Raw genomic sequence first — 20,889 nt, forward strand, 5'->3', positions numbered from 1 at the left:
GCATGTGCAAGGGTCAGCCGGGACACGGACAGCAGCGCAGGGAGCACGGCAACCCAAAAAATAGCTGAGCTGCTGGGTTTCAGAACGACTCCAAAAAAGGCAGCAGAGACCAGGGAGTACTTCACCCATCGGTAAGGCATAAGAATAAAATAAAACAAATCTAGATGGATCACACGGGGTAAAAGGAGAGCGAGAAAAGTTCCAGCTCAACCCTGACAGTCCCTCTGGTGTTTGGCCAGAGCCCAGCTGCCCCCCTGGCTCCCCGAGGACATGTGGCTGGGGGAAAAGCCACCTCAAGACACAGTGTTGGTAAAAACCTCAGCAACATCCTCCTTTTTCCGCTCCAAAGCCAGACCTGTCAGAGCTGTGACTCTAAACCTTCAAGAGAGGGAAGGTGAGCTCTGCAGAGAAGAGTCTTTCTTGTCTGAGATAAACCTGAACTAAGGGATGCATTTTATGTCCCAATCCATTTGATGCTGGGCTTATTTTTGGGGCTCATTTTGCCTTCTGATGTTTTGCATAGCAGCAGAGCACTTCTGTGCCGCAGAGGGATGCGTAAATGCTTAGGAAATTTTAAAAAAATAATAAAAATCAACACTTTCATAATTAAAAGCAAAGCCAGGCCTATGAAGGTGCTCTGCCCATTTCATGTTCTCCAAAAACATCTCCAGAGCACTTGTCAGGCAGACCACAGCTCTGGTTGGTATGAGAAAGCCCTGACTCACAGATCTTGGCAGCCGATTATCAAAGATTAAGGTATTTAAAATCAAGAGGCATTTGGAACCAAAATATTTTTCTGACCCGGCTCTAACACCTAAATAAACAGTAATCACACTGGTCTTTTACAGGAAAGAAACACAAACGTTCAGTGCAAAGCCAGCACCTTTGATAACAGGGCCAGTGAGCTGGGGCTTTTTTTGCCAAACTGCTGAGGTTTCAGCCAAATAAATGAAAAAATAAAACAAAAAAAAAAACAAAAGGAGATTAATATAACATTCCAAAAGGGCCTGATGAGCACATCTTCAAGCTGGCAGGCCTCCTGGTGTTACCCTGCCCACATCCACGTAAACTCACGTTGCTCAAGTCAGCACCGGTTTCCTGGAAAGGCCAGATCCTATTCAAGCGTCAAACAAGTGCCTGCTTCCTCGGCTCTGCGGGCTCGCAACGTCCCCACGCAGCCCACCACAAAATGTAAAGCTCTGAATATATCTCCATCGGCTTCCACGGCCGCACCTACGGGCCAACAGGCGGTCGGGGGTCAGGAGCCCACGGCTGCGCCCCCATTTCGGAGCGCGCTGGGCAGGATGCAGCGGCCCCGCCAGGATGTGATTCACCATCCTGTTTTGCACAGTTCACCAAGTCAGCAGCTTCTGCCCTGAGATCTCCCAGCAAATAACCAGGAGACAATAAATACCACAGCGAGTAGGGCTTGTCAGGTACATAATGAGCTGCTGTCCCCACAAATAAACCCTCGAGGCAGCTGCCCCGGCGTAGACCCTGCCCTGTGCACCCTCCCAGTGCCATAAACATGGCCCAGCAAAGCTGCAGGTACGAGCCATTTGCTCTGCGCTGCCTCCAGCAAAACGTGTTCATAAATCCCTAAAAAAATTAAAGATCAAGGTGTTAAGAAAGAATTTTTGGTGCATTGAAATAGAATACGCAATAAAGTGTAAAGGTAAAAGCATCCCCACCTGTGGGGCAAACACGTGGCTGCACAAAAAGAGCCTGATAGAAATCTTGATTTATTACAGTGATTTTAACCAAACAGCCTCCTTATAACGAGTCCTCTGGCCTGGGCCAGCTGGGATGATGCTCTGTAAGGAGTTTGTCCGCAGCAATTACTCCTCCTGTTGATTGCTGGGCTGCCAAGGGAGTTTTCATCAACCTGAGGCTCTAATTCCTGCCACGAATGCAAAACCAAGTCAAACCAATGCCCAGTATAACTCCACTACCTTCGAGAGAGAAAATCACTTCATTAAACAGCAACAAAAAGCAGTAACTAAAGGAACTGCAGAGCTGGTTATCAAACCAGTGTGGCAGAGCATGTTCGTTCCCAACCAGGTAATCCTGAAAACCTTTACCTCCCACAGCTGCTCTTGCCAGCTCTTAAAACTGGGTTTAGTGGTGTGAAACCAGAACAGTTCTTTCCACAACCATCTTCAGGCTTGATCAGTGGCTGGAGTCAACTCCCAGGCCCTTCTGGAGCAGTTCAACCTCCATCTCCCTGCAGAGGTGCCTGAAAACGCTGACCCAGCCTCGTTTCTGACCGCATTCAGATTGCAACTTGAAAGCCAATAATGGCAAAGATTACAGAACAACTGGCTAAACAAACTTACTTGTGTTCGTAATTAAAACCAGCGATTACCTCGCTGCATTTGCCAACCGCATCTGAGAAACAGCCAACACTCACAACACGACTGGCTTTGTAAAACATCTCCTGCGCCTTGGTGCTACAGAGTCACCCAACGGTGAGGGATCAAAGTCATCGGGTTGCACTAAAAAACAGCAGAGGAAAAACTGCACACAGCCCATTCTGCCAGAGCAGTCTGCTTGAAAAGAGCTCAACCCCGCTCTCAGTCTCCCCCGCACTCGATATCATCTTCTCTGAGGCTGTTCTGAACTAAACAAGCACAACACAGCTCTGTGATAAGGCTGAATTGGGCATACTCTGATCTTTTAAAACTTAAGGCTGTGCTTAACTCTAAGCTAATTCATGCTCCCACAGACTTGACGTAACCATGCCAGCAGTTTTAGGTGAGACGTCTCAAGGTCCCATGGGTGCGCTGCATCCTTAGGGAAAAAAGGGGATCAAGCCACAGCATCCAACAGCTGATGGGCGCTCAGGAAGCAAGATTTCAGCAGACACAGAGAACACGGAGGATCAGACACGTGAGCTTCTTCTGCACCAGCTGCACCGAGCTCGACCGGGCTGTGAGATCCAAGTCTGTGCTCTTTTTTGTCTGCTGTGAATTTTTACCCACTGGGGAGCAAAGCAGACTCCTGGCTGTCTGCTGGACACAGCGTGGATGCGAGGCTGCTGCAAAATTTTGGAAAGTGAAAGACTTTAAAGCACATTAATGTCTAAGAAAATGCAGTTAGTAACAGTATCTTTGAAAGAAGAGCCGAACATAGAACATGTCCACTCAGTCTATTTTAGGGTAGAAGCTGTTTTATGAAGGAAGAGAAAAAAAAAGCAAAGCATTTCGGGATGACAGAAACCATAAGGAAGATCTGCTGCAGCAGCCTGTCCTTTTTCTGACCGTTCGGATCTCTGAGGTCTGCACAGTGGGGCACTGGACCACCAAGCCCTGCACCCGGGGCACATGTGACAAAGCACAGCTGTCACCTCCGTCTCCAGCATGGCTGGACCAGGATTTAAAGATTCACAAACACCACCCCAGCCCGTCCTGTGGGTTTTTCAGACCTGGGCTCAGCTGGCGGAGAAACAGCACAATGAAGTCGAACAATTCTGCCACCCCATGGGCACTGGGTAAAGTCTCTGAGAACAGATTCGGAGCAGCTGCCAGCAGGAGGGGACAGAATGGGGACAGGACAGGGACAGGATCTACCCACCTCCCTGCCAGAGGAGCTGCATTTATCATCTATGCTCTGTCCACACTCAGGCCACACGTTTTCTTCGGTCCCTGGCAGTGTTTCCCCAGGTACAGCCAGGGCTCTGCGCAAGAGCCATCCTGTTCTCAAGGTCTGTCTAGTGACTTAATTACCAGATTCTTATCCTGAAATTTGTGTACAGAAGAGCAGCCCCAAGAGACTGAAGGACAGAGGAAGCTCTTAGGACTGCGGTAGCCAAAGTCACTGCTGCAGCTTTTTTCAACGGCCAGTAGAAAAGTCTCAGCTTTTAAGCCCAGTCTCACCATGTCCACCCCCATGATTGCTCTGGTCAGTGATGGATGCACATGCCTGCAAAAGCCCAGATGGACCAAAGGGGCCACAAAACCAACAATTCATCTGTACACTGTCACTGAGTCCATTTCTAATGAAGAGGGCTAAAGCTGTATTTCCTCCTTCAGCACAAAAGCCACATACACAAAAGAAGAGGCCATCATACTGCTTGGTTAAGTGTTAGTCTTTAATACAACATGGGAAAATGCACAAGAATTAAGGATGTGCTGCTATTCATGACTTCAGTGGGTTCCTGCTAGGCCCTGAATTGCACAATAAGCCCACAACCAAACTGGGAGCAGAACCAGGAATCCTGAACTTCCCTTTAACTGACACAAAATGCATTCTGCAGAAAATAAGCTAAGGAATGATACTACAGACTGCTACTAAATGCCCATCCACAGAGCAACCAAACGCACGCTTGTGACCCCCGTGCACGCCAGCAGAACAGTGAGCAGAGGCAGCTTCCCAGACAGCTGCAGCCACAACAAATCCCCCGGGACACAGACACGGCAAAGCCTAACACGTACTCTGTAAAGGAGCCACTTTGCTTTTCTGCTCTCTGACTTCACTTGCAGAGTAAAGATGGTTGGTGCCCTAATGTCTGCTTGCTGCTTGCAAAACCACAAGGTTAACCAGGCTTCAAATCAACTCCACTTTGTCCTAGACTCAGTCCATCAGACTGTGACAGTGTCTCTCTCTTACAGCTCTGCAACAGTAGGTCTCAAAGCATAAAATGGGATGGAAACAAGATCGAACTCCAAGCAGGAACATGATTGGCTTTGCTTTTACCTGAAACCAAGATAACTGAAGTAGAAAGTCATAACGAGGAGACCCAGCCTGCTGGACCACTGTTGTGTTTTTACACTTTGCCTCTCAGTTTACAGTTAGAGGGCAAGAATTGTCTGCAACAGCTGGGTTTAGAGTGAGCAATCCACATAATCACCCAGAGCCCCATTAGGCCAGGGTCCCACCAAACTGGCTTTATCATCACTACTCCTGATCTCTGCATAGTGCCAGCAAGAGAAGCCTCTCCCCTCTCCAGCAGTACATCTCAGCCCTTTCCTTCCCCTCGCATGAAGAAAGTGGCTCCACACAACCCCAATACCAAAGGCATCAAAATTCCTGCTGGTTAACAGCCAAGAACGGGCAGAACTCTCCTGTGCCCACCCCAGGAGCATCCCCACCTTTCTGACCCACAGCCCCAACCCCAGAGAGCAGCAGCAGCAACACAGATGCTGCAGTAGCAGTTAAGTGCTGTGGTCAGAGCTGACAAGCAATCTTCCAGTTTCTTCCCATCAGGAAAAAAAAAAGAAACCAAAACCCACAAACCCTCTTTTATGCTTTCAGTTCATTAAAGGCTCCTCTCAAAACTAAACTGATAAGGGGGAGAGCACCCCCGGTGTTCAGCTGTGTGCAGACCATGCCATCCCCTCCGCGCAAAGGTACACGCTCGAGGCCGGAGTCCTGTGCAGGATCAGGACTCAGATAAACGGCAAACAATTCACAACAGTGGAAACGATGTTTAGAGCCAAATAACTCTGCTTACCTCACATTTAATTTACGCTCTTCATCACTGCCAACCTCCAGCTGAGGGGAGAAAAGAAGGATACAGAGAAAGTTACACACTAGTTGTTTCCATACTACAACTTTAATAAAAAATCCCCATGCTTTTTAAAACCATGCTTGCAATAACAGGTTTTGGGAAGCTGTATTTCGTGGGGGTTTTCATTCCAGTGCTGGGGATAAATGAGACTTCCTGGCCATATATGCCACCAGCACCCAGTACCGGATGACAAAGGGGCTCACGGGGATTTTAAAGCTATTAGGTCCTAATCCTGCAAGCTGGTCCTAGAGCACAGATGGGTTTGAAGATCGCCAACCGCGACGTCACCGCGGGCACAGACACATCGCTCCCCCTGAGCACACACGTGAGAGCAGAACCTGTCCCGGGCGAAGGCTGGTGACGAAGAGCTGGGCACAAATTAACACTGCCACCTGGCCACCTCCACCTGGGTGCTGGCAGAAGATGTGTCCCCAGGCTAGGACAATGCTCACCTGGTTGCCCAGACATCAACAAGTCCTGTGTCTGCTGCCCTTCTGATAAACACACCGCTTGGATGGCAGGCATGTATTACAACTTTTTCACTGGACACCAATGGAAAGTCCCCCTGGCAGCAAATCTGGCTGCTCAGGTGACATTACTAGCCCTTACACTTTATTTAATCAGAACAGAAGTGTGCCAGCTGACTTGAGCCCACTTTCACAGAGAAACACTTCCACACAGCTGTGCTTTCCAGCCACCCCTTTCAAGGTCCCTGTTAGCTTTAGGACAGAATTACATATTAAAGAAAAACAGGGCCGGGGTTAATTGCATCCAGAGCTGATTGGAAAAAAAAAAAAGGCTCAAAGATAATTCTCCTCCTTAGGTCCAGTGTAAGTAAGCAGAAGAGAAAGGGCCAGGGCATCCCTTTGGAGGGCAAGGGTGCACTGGCGAGATGGCTCGGTTCCAAGAAGCGAAGCAGGGACCTTACAGACTGTCCTGCAACAGGAAAACCATCAACCCTGCAACACACCAGAGCCTGATGAAGCTGGAGGGATGCAAGCCTTTAAGAAATCACGCTCCACCAGTGCTAACACCCATGGACCACCTTGTTATTTACTACAACATTGCCTAAAACCCGCATCAAATAAGGGCCATCGGAATGGTTACTTGTTTCCAGGTGGTTTTGTAGAAGTAAAAAAATAAGCAAGTAGTTTCATGTAAAACATTCAAGCTTGAAGTTTTGTGTGTGTATGTAGGACCTGGGCTCTTCCTCACCCCTCCAAGCTCAGACTGGGGAGGCCAGAGCACCCAGGAGCTGCTCTGCTCACAACCTGCAGGAACAGAGTAACGCCAGGAAAAAACCCCAAACGCAACCGCACCGGCCGGATGTCAGAAATATGGCCATTTGGAGGAAAAGCGATACACGGAGACCATCCAAAATGACTGCAGCTGATGGCGAGAAACATACCATCGCTATTTTTAGTCTGTTTACAATGTGCAACAGCACAGAGCCGGCCCGGCCGGGGCAGCAGGCAGAGCCCCAGGAACACCCCCAGCCCCAGTGCCCCCTGCCAGCAGACCCCCCAGCTCTGGGAAGGGCTGGCAGGTTTTTGGCCTTTGTAAGGTCACCCTCCTGTTTGTTTGGGTCTGTCACGTAGCAACAAAAGGGAGAAAAACTTCACTTTTTTAAACAAATGTGACTGTGAAGTCATGAACGTCCTCAGCTGCGGCTCGGCAGCACAGCCGGCCCCTGAAGCTGCTCCAGGCTCATCTTCTGCAGAAGGTGACTTGCTTTCAAAGTCGATTCTTCCTGTATTTCCTATTAATAAGCTGCAGTAAAAGCAAAACAAGGCACCTTCTGACCTGTTTAGCTCAGAGCATCCCTCCGAGCTGGCAGGGTTTACGATGCTCCACGCAGGTGAGGCCATGGACCCCTCACATGGCACGGACACTGGGGCCAGACCCCCACGAGCAGCACACTCACAATTAGCAAGGATGTTTCGTCATCATTTTCCATTTAAAAAAATATTACACTAATCCCTCACATTAGGCTAAAAGCCCTGAAAAGCCCTCATTTTCCTTACGAGAAAGATTATAAAAGATCAGGGATCATGTTAGCACTTTTCAACGTGATTTTTCTTTGAAATTAACTTTGCAAAAATCAATACACTGCATTTGGAAAAGGACAATGTACAGTTTTATGGTATTTCATGCCAGAAGTGACCATTCAAACAGAAGGGGAGCTGATGTCTTCTTCTGGAAGCCACCTGAGCCACAGATGCTGGTGGCAGAAGGGGACAACACCAGGCGGCAAGGTCGAGGCAGCATTTTGGAGAGGAAAAGGGAGAACTGTATGGTTACCCCATTGAAAACAATAACAACTGACACAGAGCTCCTCCACAATGCAATGTCTAACAGAGGTATATGCAACAAGGGGAGAGCCATCCTGCCTTGAGTTCCCTCCCACCTGCATCAGCTAAACCCCGTCTAATTCCACTGCCTGCAAGAGAGCTACAGCTCCTTTACATCTGTGTAGATCAGGTGGCCACTAGGTCTCATTTAAGACTCTGTCTAAACAAGAACTCAACAAAAATCCTGCTGGAAAATCCTCAGAGAAGCACAAGTCCTGTCTCCAAGTTCTTGAATGAACACAGTGTGTTCCTGCAGCCTCAGGAGCCCAAACCACTCAACTTGGACTGAGGGCAGAACAGCTGGAGCAGGAAGGGATGAGCTGGGTCTCCAGCCAGGGCCATGCAAAGGGAACCCCACGGCCCCTCCGGAGAGGGAGAACCTGCGAGCCCTGCGGCACTGACCCCCTCCTGCCTGCCCCCCCCGACCAGCTCATCAGGGGACTCACAGGGACCTGACAGGTGACAAATAGGATTGTTTACCTGGCGGGACAAAGCAAAGCCGAAGGCAGCAAACACCAAAGGAAAGAGGTGAGGGGGGAAGAGGGATGCACAGGGAGGATATACAGGGAAACACCCGACCTGTCTTTGGGGGTCTCAAAAGAGGTTAGGAGGAGAAAAAGGATCCACGGGGAAGAAGAAAAGCAATTGGAGGGTGCAGCTGTGTTTGGATGGTGCGTGGGAGTTGTAGTGAGGGAAAACAGAAGCCCAAGGCTGGGCAGAGGCAGGAGAAGTCGTTTCTGGGGTACCAGGGTGAAGGGGGCAGGCAGCAGAACTGGGACACGCAGGGCTCCTGTTCCTGCAGAACTGGGAGACATGGAGCAGAGTGTTATGGGGACAGCGGGTTAAGTGGTGGGTACTTGGCCCTGGAGCAACAGAGCTGGGAAGGAGGAGAGGGCAGCAGTGTGGTGTGGGCTGTGCTGTGGCAAGGAGTGACACCAGACAGCATGACACAGGGACATTACGACATGGGGACATCACACAGGTATGGGGTGGAGCGGGCCAGAAGCTGCTTTGGCAGCAGGGAACTGACCACAGCTGCCTCGGGGAGCCCCCCAAGGTGGTTCCACTGCAGCTCGGGGACAGAGGGATCACGCAGGGGGTGACACTGAGCATCCCCCGGGCAGGAAGTGGTGGCTGCGGGGGATCAGGGGACAAGGGACAAGCACAGCTGCTCCACCGACAGGCCCAGCGCGCTGCCCGAGACCCACCATGCGGAGAAGGACACAGCCCCGCGGCTCAGCCAGCCCAGGCTGGTGCTGCAGGACGGCTCGAGTGGGGCGACAGCGGTGGGGGACACGGAGGTAACTGGCGCCGAGGAGGGGTCGGCCAGCGGGGACAGGGCGGGACGGTCCCGGGCCTGAATCAGCCCGGCAGCCCCGCGGGGCTGGGCAGTACCAGGGAATGGCGAGGGGAAGGGGCTGCGGTGGCTGGGGCTGGGAGGGGCTGTGGGGGGCCGTGGCCGAGGACCGTGAAGCTCCGCGGGCCGCTGCGCGGGCCCGGCCGAGGCGCTGAGGGGCCGCGTCCCGCCCCGCTCCCCGTCCCCGCTCTGCCCGCGGCCCGGCCCGGCTCACCTCGCTGGTGCTGGCCGAGGAGGCGGCGCTGGGGGTCGGCGAGCGCTGCAGCGTGACCAGCGCCATGGCGTCGGCGGGGCCCGGCTACAGCCGCGGCTGCGGGGCGCCGGCCGCCTCCACCGCCCCGGCGGCTGCGCAGCCCGCCCGGCCGCGGGGAGGAGCGGGGAGGAGTGAGGCGGCTGCGGCGGCGGGACGGGGCGGAGCTTCCCCCGGGGACTCGCACGCTGCGCTGGGCGCATGGCCCCGCCCACCGGGGCGGCGGCCCCGTCGCCCCAAAAAGTGTCGGCGGGGTCTGAGCTCCCTCCCGAAGGCACCTGAAGGGTTTCAGGGTGTGGCAGCCGGGAGCGTCCTTCAAACCGGACCGAGGAAAGTGCGAGGGGTCAGCGGTGCCAAATGCGAGAGGCAGACGAGTAATGGGGTAATTAGTGTAAGAGGCTTTGCTGATTGCATGGCAAGCCCTTAATAATTGAGGCCGGTGGGTAGCAGCCTTTCCCCCTCTATCCCTGCCACGCTGCTAAGGGGGCCGAGCAAGAGGGGGCTGGATGCCCAAGGTTGGACAACATCTCCGGGCATCATCCCTGGGAGGATGCGGCCATGGGGCAGCACGTGTGGCGGATGAACCTCCAGCTTCACAGCACCAGGAGTGGGATCCTGAGCTGTGGAGCTGCCTGGATGGAGCCGTTCAGTCGCTGGTGCTTCTGCCCGGCATTGGCAAGCAGGACAGCAGTGCCTGCAACAATACTGGGGCTGGAAACATGTGCCCTGCTGCCAAAAGCATCAAAGGTACCAGGTGCTTAAGCCCTGTGAGTCTGCAGCCTTGGCTTTCCCATGCCATCCTCGTTGATTTCTCAGGGTAAAGCATCTGCTGCAGCCAGCATACGCCTGCCGGTGCCTTTCCTCTGCCTTCTGTGGGACCAAATTCCTGGCACCTGTGGTGGGTTGTGCTGCAGGGCTGAAACCTTGAGCCTGGAACTTCAGAGACGTGTCTGCAACCTGGCTGTTCAGAAGATTAGTTCTCGTTTATTTTATCTTATCTTATCTTCCTTACACTTCTTATAAAAGCTTTAAGCACAATAAAATCCCTGAGTGTAGCAACTCTGCCCAAGCATGGTCTGTGCTTCCAGGGCTGCCTCTGCTGCTGGTAATGGTATTTGTGCCGTCAGAAACCTGGCTTTTCAGCTCAGAACCCAAAATTGGGGGTTTTGTGAAGGAAGACAAGCTTAGAAGCAACAAATGAAGCCATGTGAGCAGGAAGCATGGTGGCACGGCTACTGGGGTCTGTCAGGAGGGAGGCAATGCCATTTCTCTCTTACCACACAAAAATCAGCACCAAAGCATCCAATTTTCCCAGATCTCACAGGAATCTGGTGGCTGGGGAGTCCCATCCCTGTGTCCCCACCAGCCAGGGCCTGCTGGGGGGCAGCCAGCAATCACCGTGGTGACAAGTATCAGCGATGGCATTTTGCCTCGGCCTGTGGTGACCCCGTTTTCCTTTCTGACCGGTGACTCCGGAGCCGCTGCCAGTGGGACACGGGGTGCGGTGCGGGGGACTCCACCTCCCCGGGGCCGCAGCGCAGACTTTGGCCCTGTTGTCTGGGGACAGACTGTGATCCTCAACCCCTGTGCTGCAGGTGGTTTGCTGGACTGGAAACGAGCTGTCCGCGAAGGTGGCTCTGCTGAAGTCTCTGAAAACTGCAGCACTGCCCTGGGGACCACACACTCTGCAGGTAAGCTGCTGAAAAATATGTATTTCTGTTCTTTATTGACCAGCGAGGCAGGTGTCTCGTTGGCTGGTGCTGCAGGGCAGCCTGGGGTGCGTCCCCGTGGCTGCAGGTGGAGGAGGCAGCCCCGGTTCCTGCAGCCGTGGGTTGTAAAACCGCAGCAGATGGGCAGCAGCACGGCTCTCGGCTGCTGTCGGTGCTTCGCCGTCCCGATGACTCATCCCTCCATCCCGGCAAATGTCAGTCCCGCTGCGGGCTGCCTTTCACAGCAAGAGATGCTGCACTTTGCCTTATCTAAATTAAAACTACAGGTTAGAATTTACTCAGGAGCGGGTCTGGCGTGCTGCTGGCATCCCTCTCCGTACCCATGCACCAGCAGCTGAGCACCCAGGGCCGTGCCCTGGGCCAAGGTGACCCGCACTGCTGTACCCCAGCCCTTCCTCCCCCTGCTCCGTGGCTGCTCCCTGCCCAGACAGTGACCACAGGGCTTTTTCCAGGCTGCCAGGCAGGAAAGCAGGCTGCCCAGGGCAGGTGTGGAGTCCCCTTATCTGGAGACATTCAAACCCATCTGGACGTGACCCTGTGCGATCTGCTCTGGTGACCCTTGAACTGTGGGATCTCCAGAGGTCACATCAACCCCAATCAGGCTGGGGTTCTGTGAAAGCTTCATAAAGAGGGAAGAGACAGGGGAGTGAGGGGCCTGGCTGATGGGAGGAAGAGGAGGATGGTGATGGAGGCACCCAGGAACCACAGCTCTTTCTGCCGGGCAGGGGAGTGCGGTCGTGGGCAGCTGAGCCACAGCTTTATTGTGGTTACAAAACGCCAAAGGGAAGAGCCAGGGATGCCGCTGTGAGCAATGGGGATCGTTCCCCTGCCCCATAGCCAACTACGCCCCGCTCATTCGTGATTTCAGAGCCATGCGTGTGGCCGTCATCGGGGCCGGGGTGATGGGCCTCTCCACCGCCCTGTGCATCCACGAGCAGTTCCATGGCCTGCTGCCCGCCCTGCACATGGAGATCTACGCGGATCGCTACACACCGCACACCACCAGCGACGGGGCAGCCGGCTTGTGGCAGCCCTACCTGAGCGACCATGGTGACCTGCAGGAGACGTGAGTGAGGAGGAGGAGGATGGTGCCGTGTCCCCCTGGGGCTGAGCTGCCCGGGCACAGCTCCACGGGGCTGGCAGAGCCACTGCTCTCCTGTTTTCATCGCAGGGTCTGGAACAAAGAGACGTTTGATTACCTCCTCGGACACCTGGGCTCACCAGCAGCAACAGAAATGGGACTTTTCCTAATTTCTGGCTACAACCTGTTCACGCAGCCGGTGCCGGTAAGGAGCAAGTGGCAGCCAGGGCTGGGAAGGGCTCCAGCTCGCGGGCTGCCCGGGGGCGGGAGGGCTGTGCTCCTTCCCAGACGATGCCCTGAATGCTTCCAAATCCTTCCAAGTTTGTCTTGTGACAGTGTGCCCAGGACACGGTGTTTTCTGTGCCCCCGATGCAATGTCAGTACAAAACAAGGGCTGAACCCTGGCAGAGCCTCTCCGGCCATGGTGTGCTGCAGCTGGACTTGATCTTTAAGATCTTTTATGTCTTTTCCTACCCAAATTATGCTATACCTGCCCACACACCTTTGGGGTAGGCTGTGTTCCCCTCCCCAGCTGCTGTCCCATGCTCGTACAGTGATTTGGATTCATTAATGAGCTCAGACCTTTTTTCCTGTTGCAGGACCCATCTTGGAAGAACATTGTCTTGGGATTCAGGAACTTGACACCAAAAGAGCTGGAACTCTTCCCTGGTTACAGGTATTTTTCGCTGTTTTGCGGAGGGTCACTGATGTGCTTTCCCCCAGGCAGGACAGGTCTGGCTGGATGGTCCCAGGCACCTCCTTGTCGAGGGGTGGCGAGGATGACCAACTGTGGGCACAGATGTGGCCTTGCTTGCCTTAAAAATGAGTAGAAGACACCTCAAACAAGCCAAAAAACCAGCAGCCTAGCATGGAAACCATTCCAGCTCCTCTCTTACTTCACCAGATACTGTCAAACTGGGGGAAGGAAACCAGCAGAAGGTGTTTTATGCTGTAAACAGGGAAAAAAAAGAATCCTGCACTTGTTGTGCAAGGGGGAATTGGGATCCCAGAGCTGCAGCGGCCGTCAGGAGCGCTGGGGAGGAGGTGGATGGTTCTGCAGAGCTGCTGCGGGTCCTTATGGCTCCTTGTTCTGCTTTCAGCTACGGCTGGTTCAACACGGCGATGGTGCTGGAGGGCAGGCGGTACCTGCCGTGGCTGAGCAACCGGTGAGTGCGGAGCCGCCGGGCTGTGCCGGTGCCAATTGCTCTGGCTGGCAGGACATGAGAGGCGGGTGTGGATGAGCTAAAGGCTGGAGATCATTAGGGCCCACTGAGAAAACCACAGCTGTTTATTGCAAGGAGCAACAAGCTGTATCCACTCTGGGTGTCAATTACAGGTGATAATTTGAATGGTACATTTGTTTTTAATTTACTGGTAAGAAATGAACTTGTTCTTCCCAGGCTAACACAGAAGGGAGTGAAGTTTTTCCATAAAAAGGTGGAATCTTTCCAGGAGGTGAGTGGCGATGTGGAGCTGGAGCAGAGCAGGCACAGCCCCGTGCTGGTGTGGAGAAGAAACATGCAGCAAGTGCGTGGGTGTCCCTTGGCACAGCCAGGACAGGGCCAGCAGCGAGAGTATGCCAGATAAATTCTACTGGGAAACATAAAGGCTCTTGGGCATCACGAGATGGCTGAGAGGGGACGGGGTAGCGCGTTTTGCCAGCACTGAGCAAAGATGCAGCCAAGCATTGACAGCATGGCTTTCCCTTAAATTGCAAATATTCTCCTTGCTGCAGACGTGGGGTCTCAGCGGGAGCTGTGCTGGGGGATGTGCCCCTGATCCAGCCCTGATGGTTTATTCATCACCAGATGGTTGGAGCAGGGACTTGGCTCAGCTTTGATGCAGGAATCTCGTGCCCCCGGGGGCAGCGTCGCTGCCGGTGCTGCTCAGCGCGTTGTCTCTGTCTCTTCTTAGCTGTTTGCCCAGGGTGTGGATGTTGTGATCAACTGCACGGGGGTGCGTGCGGGGGAGCTGCAGCCTGACCCGGAGCTCCAGCCCGGCCGTGGACAGGTCATAAAGGTGAGGGGGTGCAGGGCTCGTGTGTTCCCTCCTTGTTCCAGTGCACCTGTGTCCTCTGGGGCAAATCATGGGTTTGTGGGCTGGACCCACACTGGGATCAGGTCCTGATTCCCAGCAAGTGTTGGTCAGGTAAAACCCTCCTGTGCACGGAGGCCAGAGCAGAAAACCTGGATCCAGTTCCTGGTCCAGCTGTGGGGATGCCCTGAGTCTCCAGCCTGGTTTTTCATCAAATGAAGGTGGGGGGAGGCCAGAGGCGTAATGCTGATAATAAAAAGACATAAAATCCTTGGAAGAAGAGGATGTCCATGGAGCTGATGCAGAAGGGAGGACACCCCGTGCAGACCCCGTGGCTGCCAAGCTGCCCATGTCCGTCCTGCCACCCCCAAAGCCATAGACCCGGCTCTCCAGCTGTCCCTGACCCTCTGCCCTTGGTCTCCCAGGTCCTGGCCCCATGGGTGAAGCATTTCATCATCACTCACGACATCGAATCTGGGATCTACAACTCACCGTACATCATACCGGGGTAGGTGACAGCAACACGGGGCTTCGATGTCCCGGGTCCTGTCCTTTTCCAAGAAATAATTGCACCAAAGCAAAATGCCAATCCTGGCCAGGTCCTCCAAAGAGCCAAACACTGAGAGTGGGGCAGGTACTTTGGAGGAGATCCTTTGTTTTCACCTTTATAATTGGTTCTTTTGTCCATGGTGTTGACAAAACTGCTGTACAGCAGCTCATCGTGGGGAAAGGCTCTTCTGGCCCATTAAAACCAGTGGCAGGAATCCTTTCTACTTCATTAAAAGCCTACCCTGAAAGCTCAGCCTTCCTGCGCCGTTATCCTGAGCAGTGCTGCGGCTGCTGGTGACACGTCTCCTGAGGACATCCCACCCAGTTCAGCACCCACGCAGGGTCCATGTCACCTCCCTAAGGGAACCCAGGAGGAATCTCAGGGGAAAACCTGATTTTTGTGTCCCTATGGGGATGAGAAGGGCTCAGTTGAGATCCTGGCCCCAAAAGGACCGTCCCCCAAGCTCAGCGAGTGGCGGTGCCCGTTCAGAGCCCGGCTTCCAGCTCCTACCTTGTCCATTCCGCCTGCTTCCCACCAGCAGCTTTCTTGTGTGTACCCAGGGAGATAAACTGCAGGATAAATAAATACGTCTGCTGTTCAGCCCGCCTCTGTTTCCTGCCGAGAGCAGCCGTCTACCCCGCTTTGGCAATGGAAGGGGGTTTTTAAGCTGTAACTTGAATGCTGCGTTCCTGGCGCTTTCTATTGTGCGAATATTTCAGGATTAGGCAATAAGCCGTTGTGTAAATAGGAACTTTGGATGCTCACAGCCCCCAGGCAAAGTATTCCAAGCAATTTCTGATCACGGTCCCATGTGAATTCCTCTCCCTGTGTTTATTTGAGCTGGAGCTGTGGGGATGCAGCTGGGTCAAGCAGAGCATGTCTCCTCCACGCCAGAGAGCTCGGCCCCAGGGGCTCCCCTCTTGTCTTTGTGCTGCCCCGGGCTCACACAAGGCTTTCAAAGGTCACAGCAGGTACAGATGTCCCCAGCTCCCCCAGCCTTACCCCGTCTCTTCTCTGTTAACCCGCAGAGTTTTGGAGCGGCAGCAATCTGTCCCATTGTGCTCTGCCACAGACATCCCATCCCTTCCAGCACTTCCCCAGCCAGGCAGGAGCAGAGCTGTCTGACAGAAGAATAAATTAACTGTTTGTTTTGTCCAGGGAAAGGCATTTTGGGTGCTGATAGTATTTAATGAATGACTCGCTCGTGAGCAGGCACTGCTCTCTTGCTTGGCATGAGAGTTTTTCCAGCACGAATACATTGCAGGCTCAGGGTGTAAGAGAATCCATAAATCACAGACACGCAGAGTCCCTCCGCGTGATGGCCCAGCAAGGGACAGCTGGGGACGCTCACCGCCACTTATCTCCTTTGGTTTTTGGTGCAGGAGTGAGTTGACCGTCTTGGGTGGGATCTACCAGCATGGAAACTGGAACGAAGAAAACAGCACCCGGGACCACAAAACCATCTGGGAGAGCTGCTGCCGGCTGCTCCCCGCGCTGCAGGTGGGTGACCCGACCCCGGGAGGGGGGACATGGGGAGGCCACAGGGATGGGCACTGAGGACAAACTGCAAAATTGGAAACTTTACATGAGTGATGGTCATATATTGAGTATTGCATCCAGCCCCGGGGCCCTCAGCACAGGACAGACATGGACCTGTTGGAGAGGGCCCAGAGGAGCCTTTCCAGACTTAAAAGGGGCCGATAAGAAAGATGGGGACAGACTTTTGAGCAGGGCCTGTTGGGATAGGACAAGGGGTGATGGTTTTAAACTAAAGGAAGGAGATTCAGGCCGGACATGAGGAAGAAATTGTTGTCCCTGAGGGTGGCGAGAGCCTGGCCCAGGTTGGCCAGAGAGGTGGTGGATGAACCATCCCTGGAGACATCCCAGGCCAGGCTGGACGGGGCTCTGAGCAACCTGGGCTGGTGCAGATGTCCCTGCTCATGGCAGGGGTGGCACTGGGTCAGCTATGAAGGTCCCTTTGGTGATCCCAAAGGGTTCTGTCCAGTTGCCTCTTGCAGCATGGCAGGAGCCAGTGCAGCAGCTTCTGTCCCTGCTCATTGCAAGAGCCCCCAACTTATGGATTACTTAGTGCCGGGAGTTTTGGTGCTGTAATTCGGAGAAATGTGGTGCAGGTGTTGACGGGCTTTTGCTTTCAGAAAGCAAAGATCGTGGAGGAGTGGAGCGGCTTGAGACCAGCGCGTCCCCGGGTTCGCTTGGAGCGGGAGACCCTCCGCCACGGGCACGGCCAGGCCGAGGTACCGCGCTGGGCCCCCCAGGGCCGTTAACCCCCATGTTAATTGTGCATTGGTCACTGCGACCTGGGCAGCACAGCACCAACATCCAGCAACGCTGTTGCTCTTCAGCCCCGTACCCATCGGTCCTTGCCCCGGCTCCTCTCTGTGAATCTGAGATGTTTCAGCCCAGTGCCAGAGATGAGCGTCAAAGATAATAAGTTTTGACGGATTTTTATAGGGACAGTGGGCAGGGAATGCTCCTGCTGAAGGAAAACCTGCAGCTGGAGCTTAGTCCTTAATAGAGGCCAAAAAAACTCAAATGGAGAAAAACTTTGGCTCTGCACGGGCTCTACTGCTGCCAGAACCACATGAGGCACATGTAAACCATGTTTCGGTGTCAGCGTTTAAGGAGCGTGGTTTTCTGCTCAAAGCCAATAGTTTTACAGCCCTTGTGCACGCAAACTTCATGTCTCCTTTTAATAAAACCCAATACACAGCTTTTGATAAAATGCTCAGGGCCTCCAGCACTGACACCAGGTTGTTAGTGCAAAAGATTGGATTTCTCGAGATTTCTTCCCATTCAAAACACAGCAGCAGCACGAAATGAAACACGGTGAAGGCGCAGAGAGATGCTGGTGGGGCCGTAGATGCCATGGGGCTCTGCAAAATTCCTCTGTGTAGGTAAAGCTGGGTGTCTGGTGTAAAACTTCCCCAGCACAGTGGCTCTTTAAGTTGCCTTGCACTGCTAGGTATCTTTTAAGAAAAAGGGGAGCGGGGACAGCACAGTTAAAGCGTGCCGCCTGTTCTTGGACCTCAGCACAGCAGCTTTTGGTGTAGGACCACGTCCCTCATCGGTGCTGTCACCTGAATGCTCGGCAGCAGAGCTGCAGATGGAATCCTCAGATTGATTGTGTGCATATGTCTCTGTACAGCTTGAAAGAAGAGATTAAAGCTCCAAAGGAGATGATGACTGCAACATGTAATTAAATGTAATGAAAATATACTCAATTTTTAGCTGGAGAGTCTTGGAAAGAAAATGGTGTATTTAGGCAAAGTCCAGAGCACAGTTCAAAGCGATGCTATATTTGAATTAATTTTTGGCTTGCTCTGTTCTGTTATCAGCACTGTATCTGCGCTGCCTTGGCACGGAGAGGTGTAGCTATTGATCCCAGTGCTGAGTCCGGGCTCCCGCTGAAGTGATTTAGCAAACCCAAGGGGGACATAACGTGTTGTGCTCTGAGGAACACGGCTGCTGCGTTTCGGGGTGGCTGGGCAGGCAGAGGATGAACCTCAGAGAGTTTCTGCTGCATCTCCAGTGGCTTTTGGAGGGAGAGACAGAGCAGCAGGTCACTGAGCTGAGCTCCCTGATCGCGGCTCAACCTGGAGACACTGAGGACGTCCCCAGCTGCTGTTGTGGCTCCTCGCTGCCTGGAGGGCTCCGCTGCAGCTTTCCCAGCACCAACCCCTTCTCTTCTCCCCCAGGTGATACACAACTATGGCCACGGCGGGTTCGGGATCACCATCCACTGGGGCTGTGCCATGGCAGCAGCCCGGCTCTTCGGCAGCATCCTGCAGGAGCAGCGCCTGGCCCAGCCCCGCTTGTGAGGCGCCCACTGCCCCGGGATCCTGTGACAGCAGCACCTCGGAAATCACAGCAGGAGGATGCGAATAACACAGCGACACACGTGGGTCATTCAACCCTCCCGCCAGCTCCAACACCCGTGCGTAGCGTCTCGTTTTCAGGTCGCTGCCAGTTCTGTCACTGCCATTTGCCAGACACCTGATTTCCCTCCACCTCCCCAAAGGAAATGCTTTAAAAAACGGACTAATTATCTCCGACCAAGCACACTTCTGTCCTGGGGATCAGTTTGCAAAGGGCAGGCAGGGTTCAGCTGCAACCTCGACAGTCCTGCAGTTCATCTGCACAATGGGGCAGGATCTGAAACGGAGCCGGTGCCACCTGAGGACTTCACTGGCCGCTCTGACACCCAGTGTGTAATTAGATTTGCAAGCTTCCCCCCAGGAGGCAAAAGCTCCTTAGTAGGAAGAAGCTCTGAAGCTCCCAGGGCAGTAACAACAGCTCCAAAAGCACGTGCTGCAGTTACAATGGCTTTTCTTACGTTCATGCCAGGACAGAGCACGGGTCTGCAGCACCTGGTTAGTGTATCTGGCACTAGACAGCAGCTGTTGCCTAAAATGGGCTTTCCAAATGATGTTTTTAGCAACAAAAGCAACATGTTCCAGCCAGACTCTATATATAGCAGAGAGGACATGCAAAATAGCTGTTCTTGTCCCTAAAACTCCCACGGGCCCTCCAGTTTCTCATTTCTGTGTGACAGGGCTGGAGCGGCGGCTCCCAGAGGAGCTGCCTCGGGGTGGCTGTGCCCCCCAAAGGACCTGGGGACAGCTCTCGGGGGCTGTGACATCTCAGGGGTGTTCAGTGCCACTGCTGGGGACCCAACACAGTATTCTGAAGATACACTTTGGCCGATTTTTTTCTATGCCAGGTAAATAATAATAATTTTTTTAAAAATCACAGACAAGGTAGTGAATGATCAAGAAGCATTAACCTCAAATGCAAAGGCTGGTTTTGTCCCAAGCCCAGCACACAGTGCCTGGCTCGCTCTCCTCGCAGATAAACCAACTGTTTCTTACTCATCTGTGATGCAGCTTCTCTCTCCGTCAGACTCCATGCACCAGAAACAGCTCCCCAGCCTGGTTTGGGATGTACCAGGCAGCTGCATCTGGTGCATGAGATGCTGCGGTGCCGCTGGGTCCTGTTGCCTCCCAGGCACCTGAATTTAAACCAGCCCCATTAAAGCGCACATTCCCTGGGCTCAGCCTGGCACCAGCACTGTTCCCTGTCCAAGGACCTGTCTCCTTTCATCCTGCTCCAGTTCCACCACGGAAAAGAGAAACTGATGAGCTGTGCTGAGAGCGTCTGCTAAGTGTCTGCCCTTTTGTAAAGGCAGCAATGGTGACTCTCACCATAAGGGCTGGAATTTCTCAGCAGCTGCTGCCCCGTCCCCTTCCCGTCCTCCCCCACTTTTTGTAAAGGTACAGGGGGTTGTGTTTGCCTCTGCGGTGACACCTGCAGTGCCGGCAAAGGGACATCGCATGGGAATTCTCATGTCTATGGCACTTGAGTCCAAGGCAACAACCCACAGTCGATGGCAGCGATGAGAAAACGAAGAGCCGCCGTCACATCCAGTCTGTCTCTCAAAAGGGTTTCCACTTGATGTGGCAGCTCACCTGATCCATCGCGGCCACGAGCAACAAAAGAGCGGAAAAAAGAAAACAATAGCTAGAGAAAATTCACCATTGATTAATGCTAAAGCAAACGGTCTGTGATACCGCATCAGTAGACACCACACAGTGAAACAGCATCTGCTCTGTTTCACTTATTCCAAATGGGATATTAAGGACCAGATTCTCCTCCCGTTTGCGCTGCTGTAAATCCAAAGTCACCCGTTTTCAGAAGAGCTGCGCTGGGTAAGCGGGGCTGTAACAAATCCGTGCACAGCTTGTAAGTGATTCTGCTGATCTTAGAGCCGGTGGGAGCAGCTGTCCTGGGATCTGACCCGGCCTCTCAGAAATCAAACAGAAATCATCATTCTATTTGCAGCCTAATTTTGCTTATTTGCTAGAAGGCCAAGAGTTAATACGTGCGCACAATAAAGGTAATATTCAAATACCTCTTGTGTGCTGCTCTCTCCGTGGTGGCACAGATGGGGCCCCAAATGCGAATTCCACAGCAACGCCCCAGAATCATCACTCCACGTCTCCCAGGGGA

At 53.4% G+C, this 20,889-nt stretch overlaps 2 protein-coding genes across 4 annotated transcripts in view; one reads left to right on the forward strand and one right to left on the reverse strand.

Moving 5' to 3' along the window:
- SSH1 (slingshot protein phosphatase 1) overlaps window positions 1-9,685 on the reverse strand; it is a 33,800-nt gene extending 24,115 nt beyond the window's left edge. Inside the window, exons 1-2 of one of the 3 annotated variants that reach the window (XM_065033562.1) lie at window positions 9,432-9,591; window positions 5,453-5,493 (exon numbers count right to left, since the gene is read on the reverse strand). In XM_065033562.1, the coding sequence (XP_064889634.1) occupies window positions 5,453-5,493; window positions 9,432-9,497 (107 nt within the window). In that variant the 5' untranslated portion in view covers window positions 9,498-9,591. Of the gene's footprint in view, window positions 1-1,074; window positions 1,096-5,452; window positions 5,494-9,431 lie in introns of those variants that run through there. The other 2 variants (XM_065033559.1, XM_065033563.1) reach the window with 2 other exon arrangements.
- On the forward strand, window positions 9,681-20,790 carry DAO (D-amino acid oxidase). Its single transcript, XM_065033594.1, has 12 exons — window positions 9,681-9,849; window positions 11,063-11,158; window positions 12,066-12,263; window positions 12,369-12,483; window positions 12,878-12,954; window positions 13,379-13,444; window positions 13,679-13,733; window positions 14,193-14,297; window positions 14,738-14,820; window positions 16,245-16,362; window positions 17,019-17,117; window positions 18,579-20,790. The coding sequence occupies exons 3-12, from the start codon at window positions 12,070-12,072 to the stop codon at window positions 18,699-18,701; spliced, it is 1,035 nt and encodes a 344-aa protein (XP_064889666.1). The 5' UTR covers window positions 9,681-9,849; window positions 11,063-11,158; window positions 12,066-12,069; the 3' UTR covers window positions 18,702-20,790.
- The last annotated feature ends 99 nt before the right edge of the window (window positions 20,791-20,889 follow it).

Source organism: Columba livia, chromosome 17, assembly GCF_036013475.1.
Source record: "Columba livia isolate bColLiv1 breed racing homer chromosome 17, bColLiv1.pat.W.v2, whole genome shotgun sequence".
Lineage (NCBI taxonomy): Eukaryota > Metazoa > Chordata > Aves > Columbiformes > Columbidae > Columba > Columba livia.

What these genes read in the sequence shown, in the direction of transcription:
- DAO (XM_065033594.1), top strand. Translation starts at nt 12,070, where the DNA reads ATGCGTGTGGCCGTCATCGGGGCCGGGGTGATGGGCCTCTCCACCGCC. An exon ending in CTGCCGTGGCTGAGCAACCG is followed by an intron (nt 13,445 to 13,678) that starts GTGAGTGCGGAG and finishes TGTTCTTCCCAG; the next exon opens with GCTAACACAGAAGGGAGTGA. An exon ending in GGCTGCTCCCCGCGCTGCAG is followed by an intron (nt 16,363 to 17,018) that starts GTGGGTGACCCG and finishes TTTTGCTTTCAG; the next exon opens with AAAGCAAAGATCGTGGAGGA.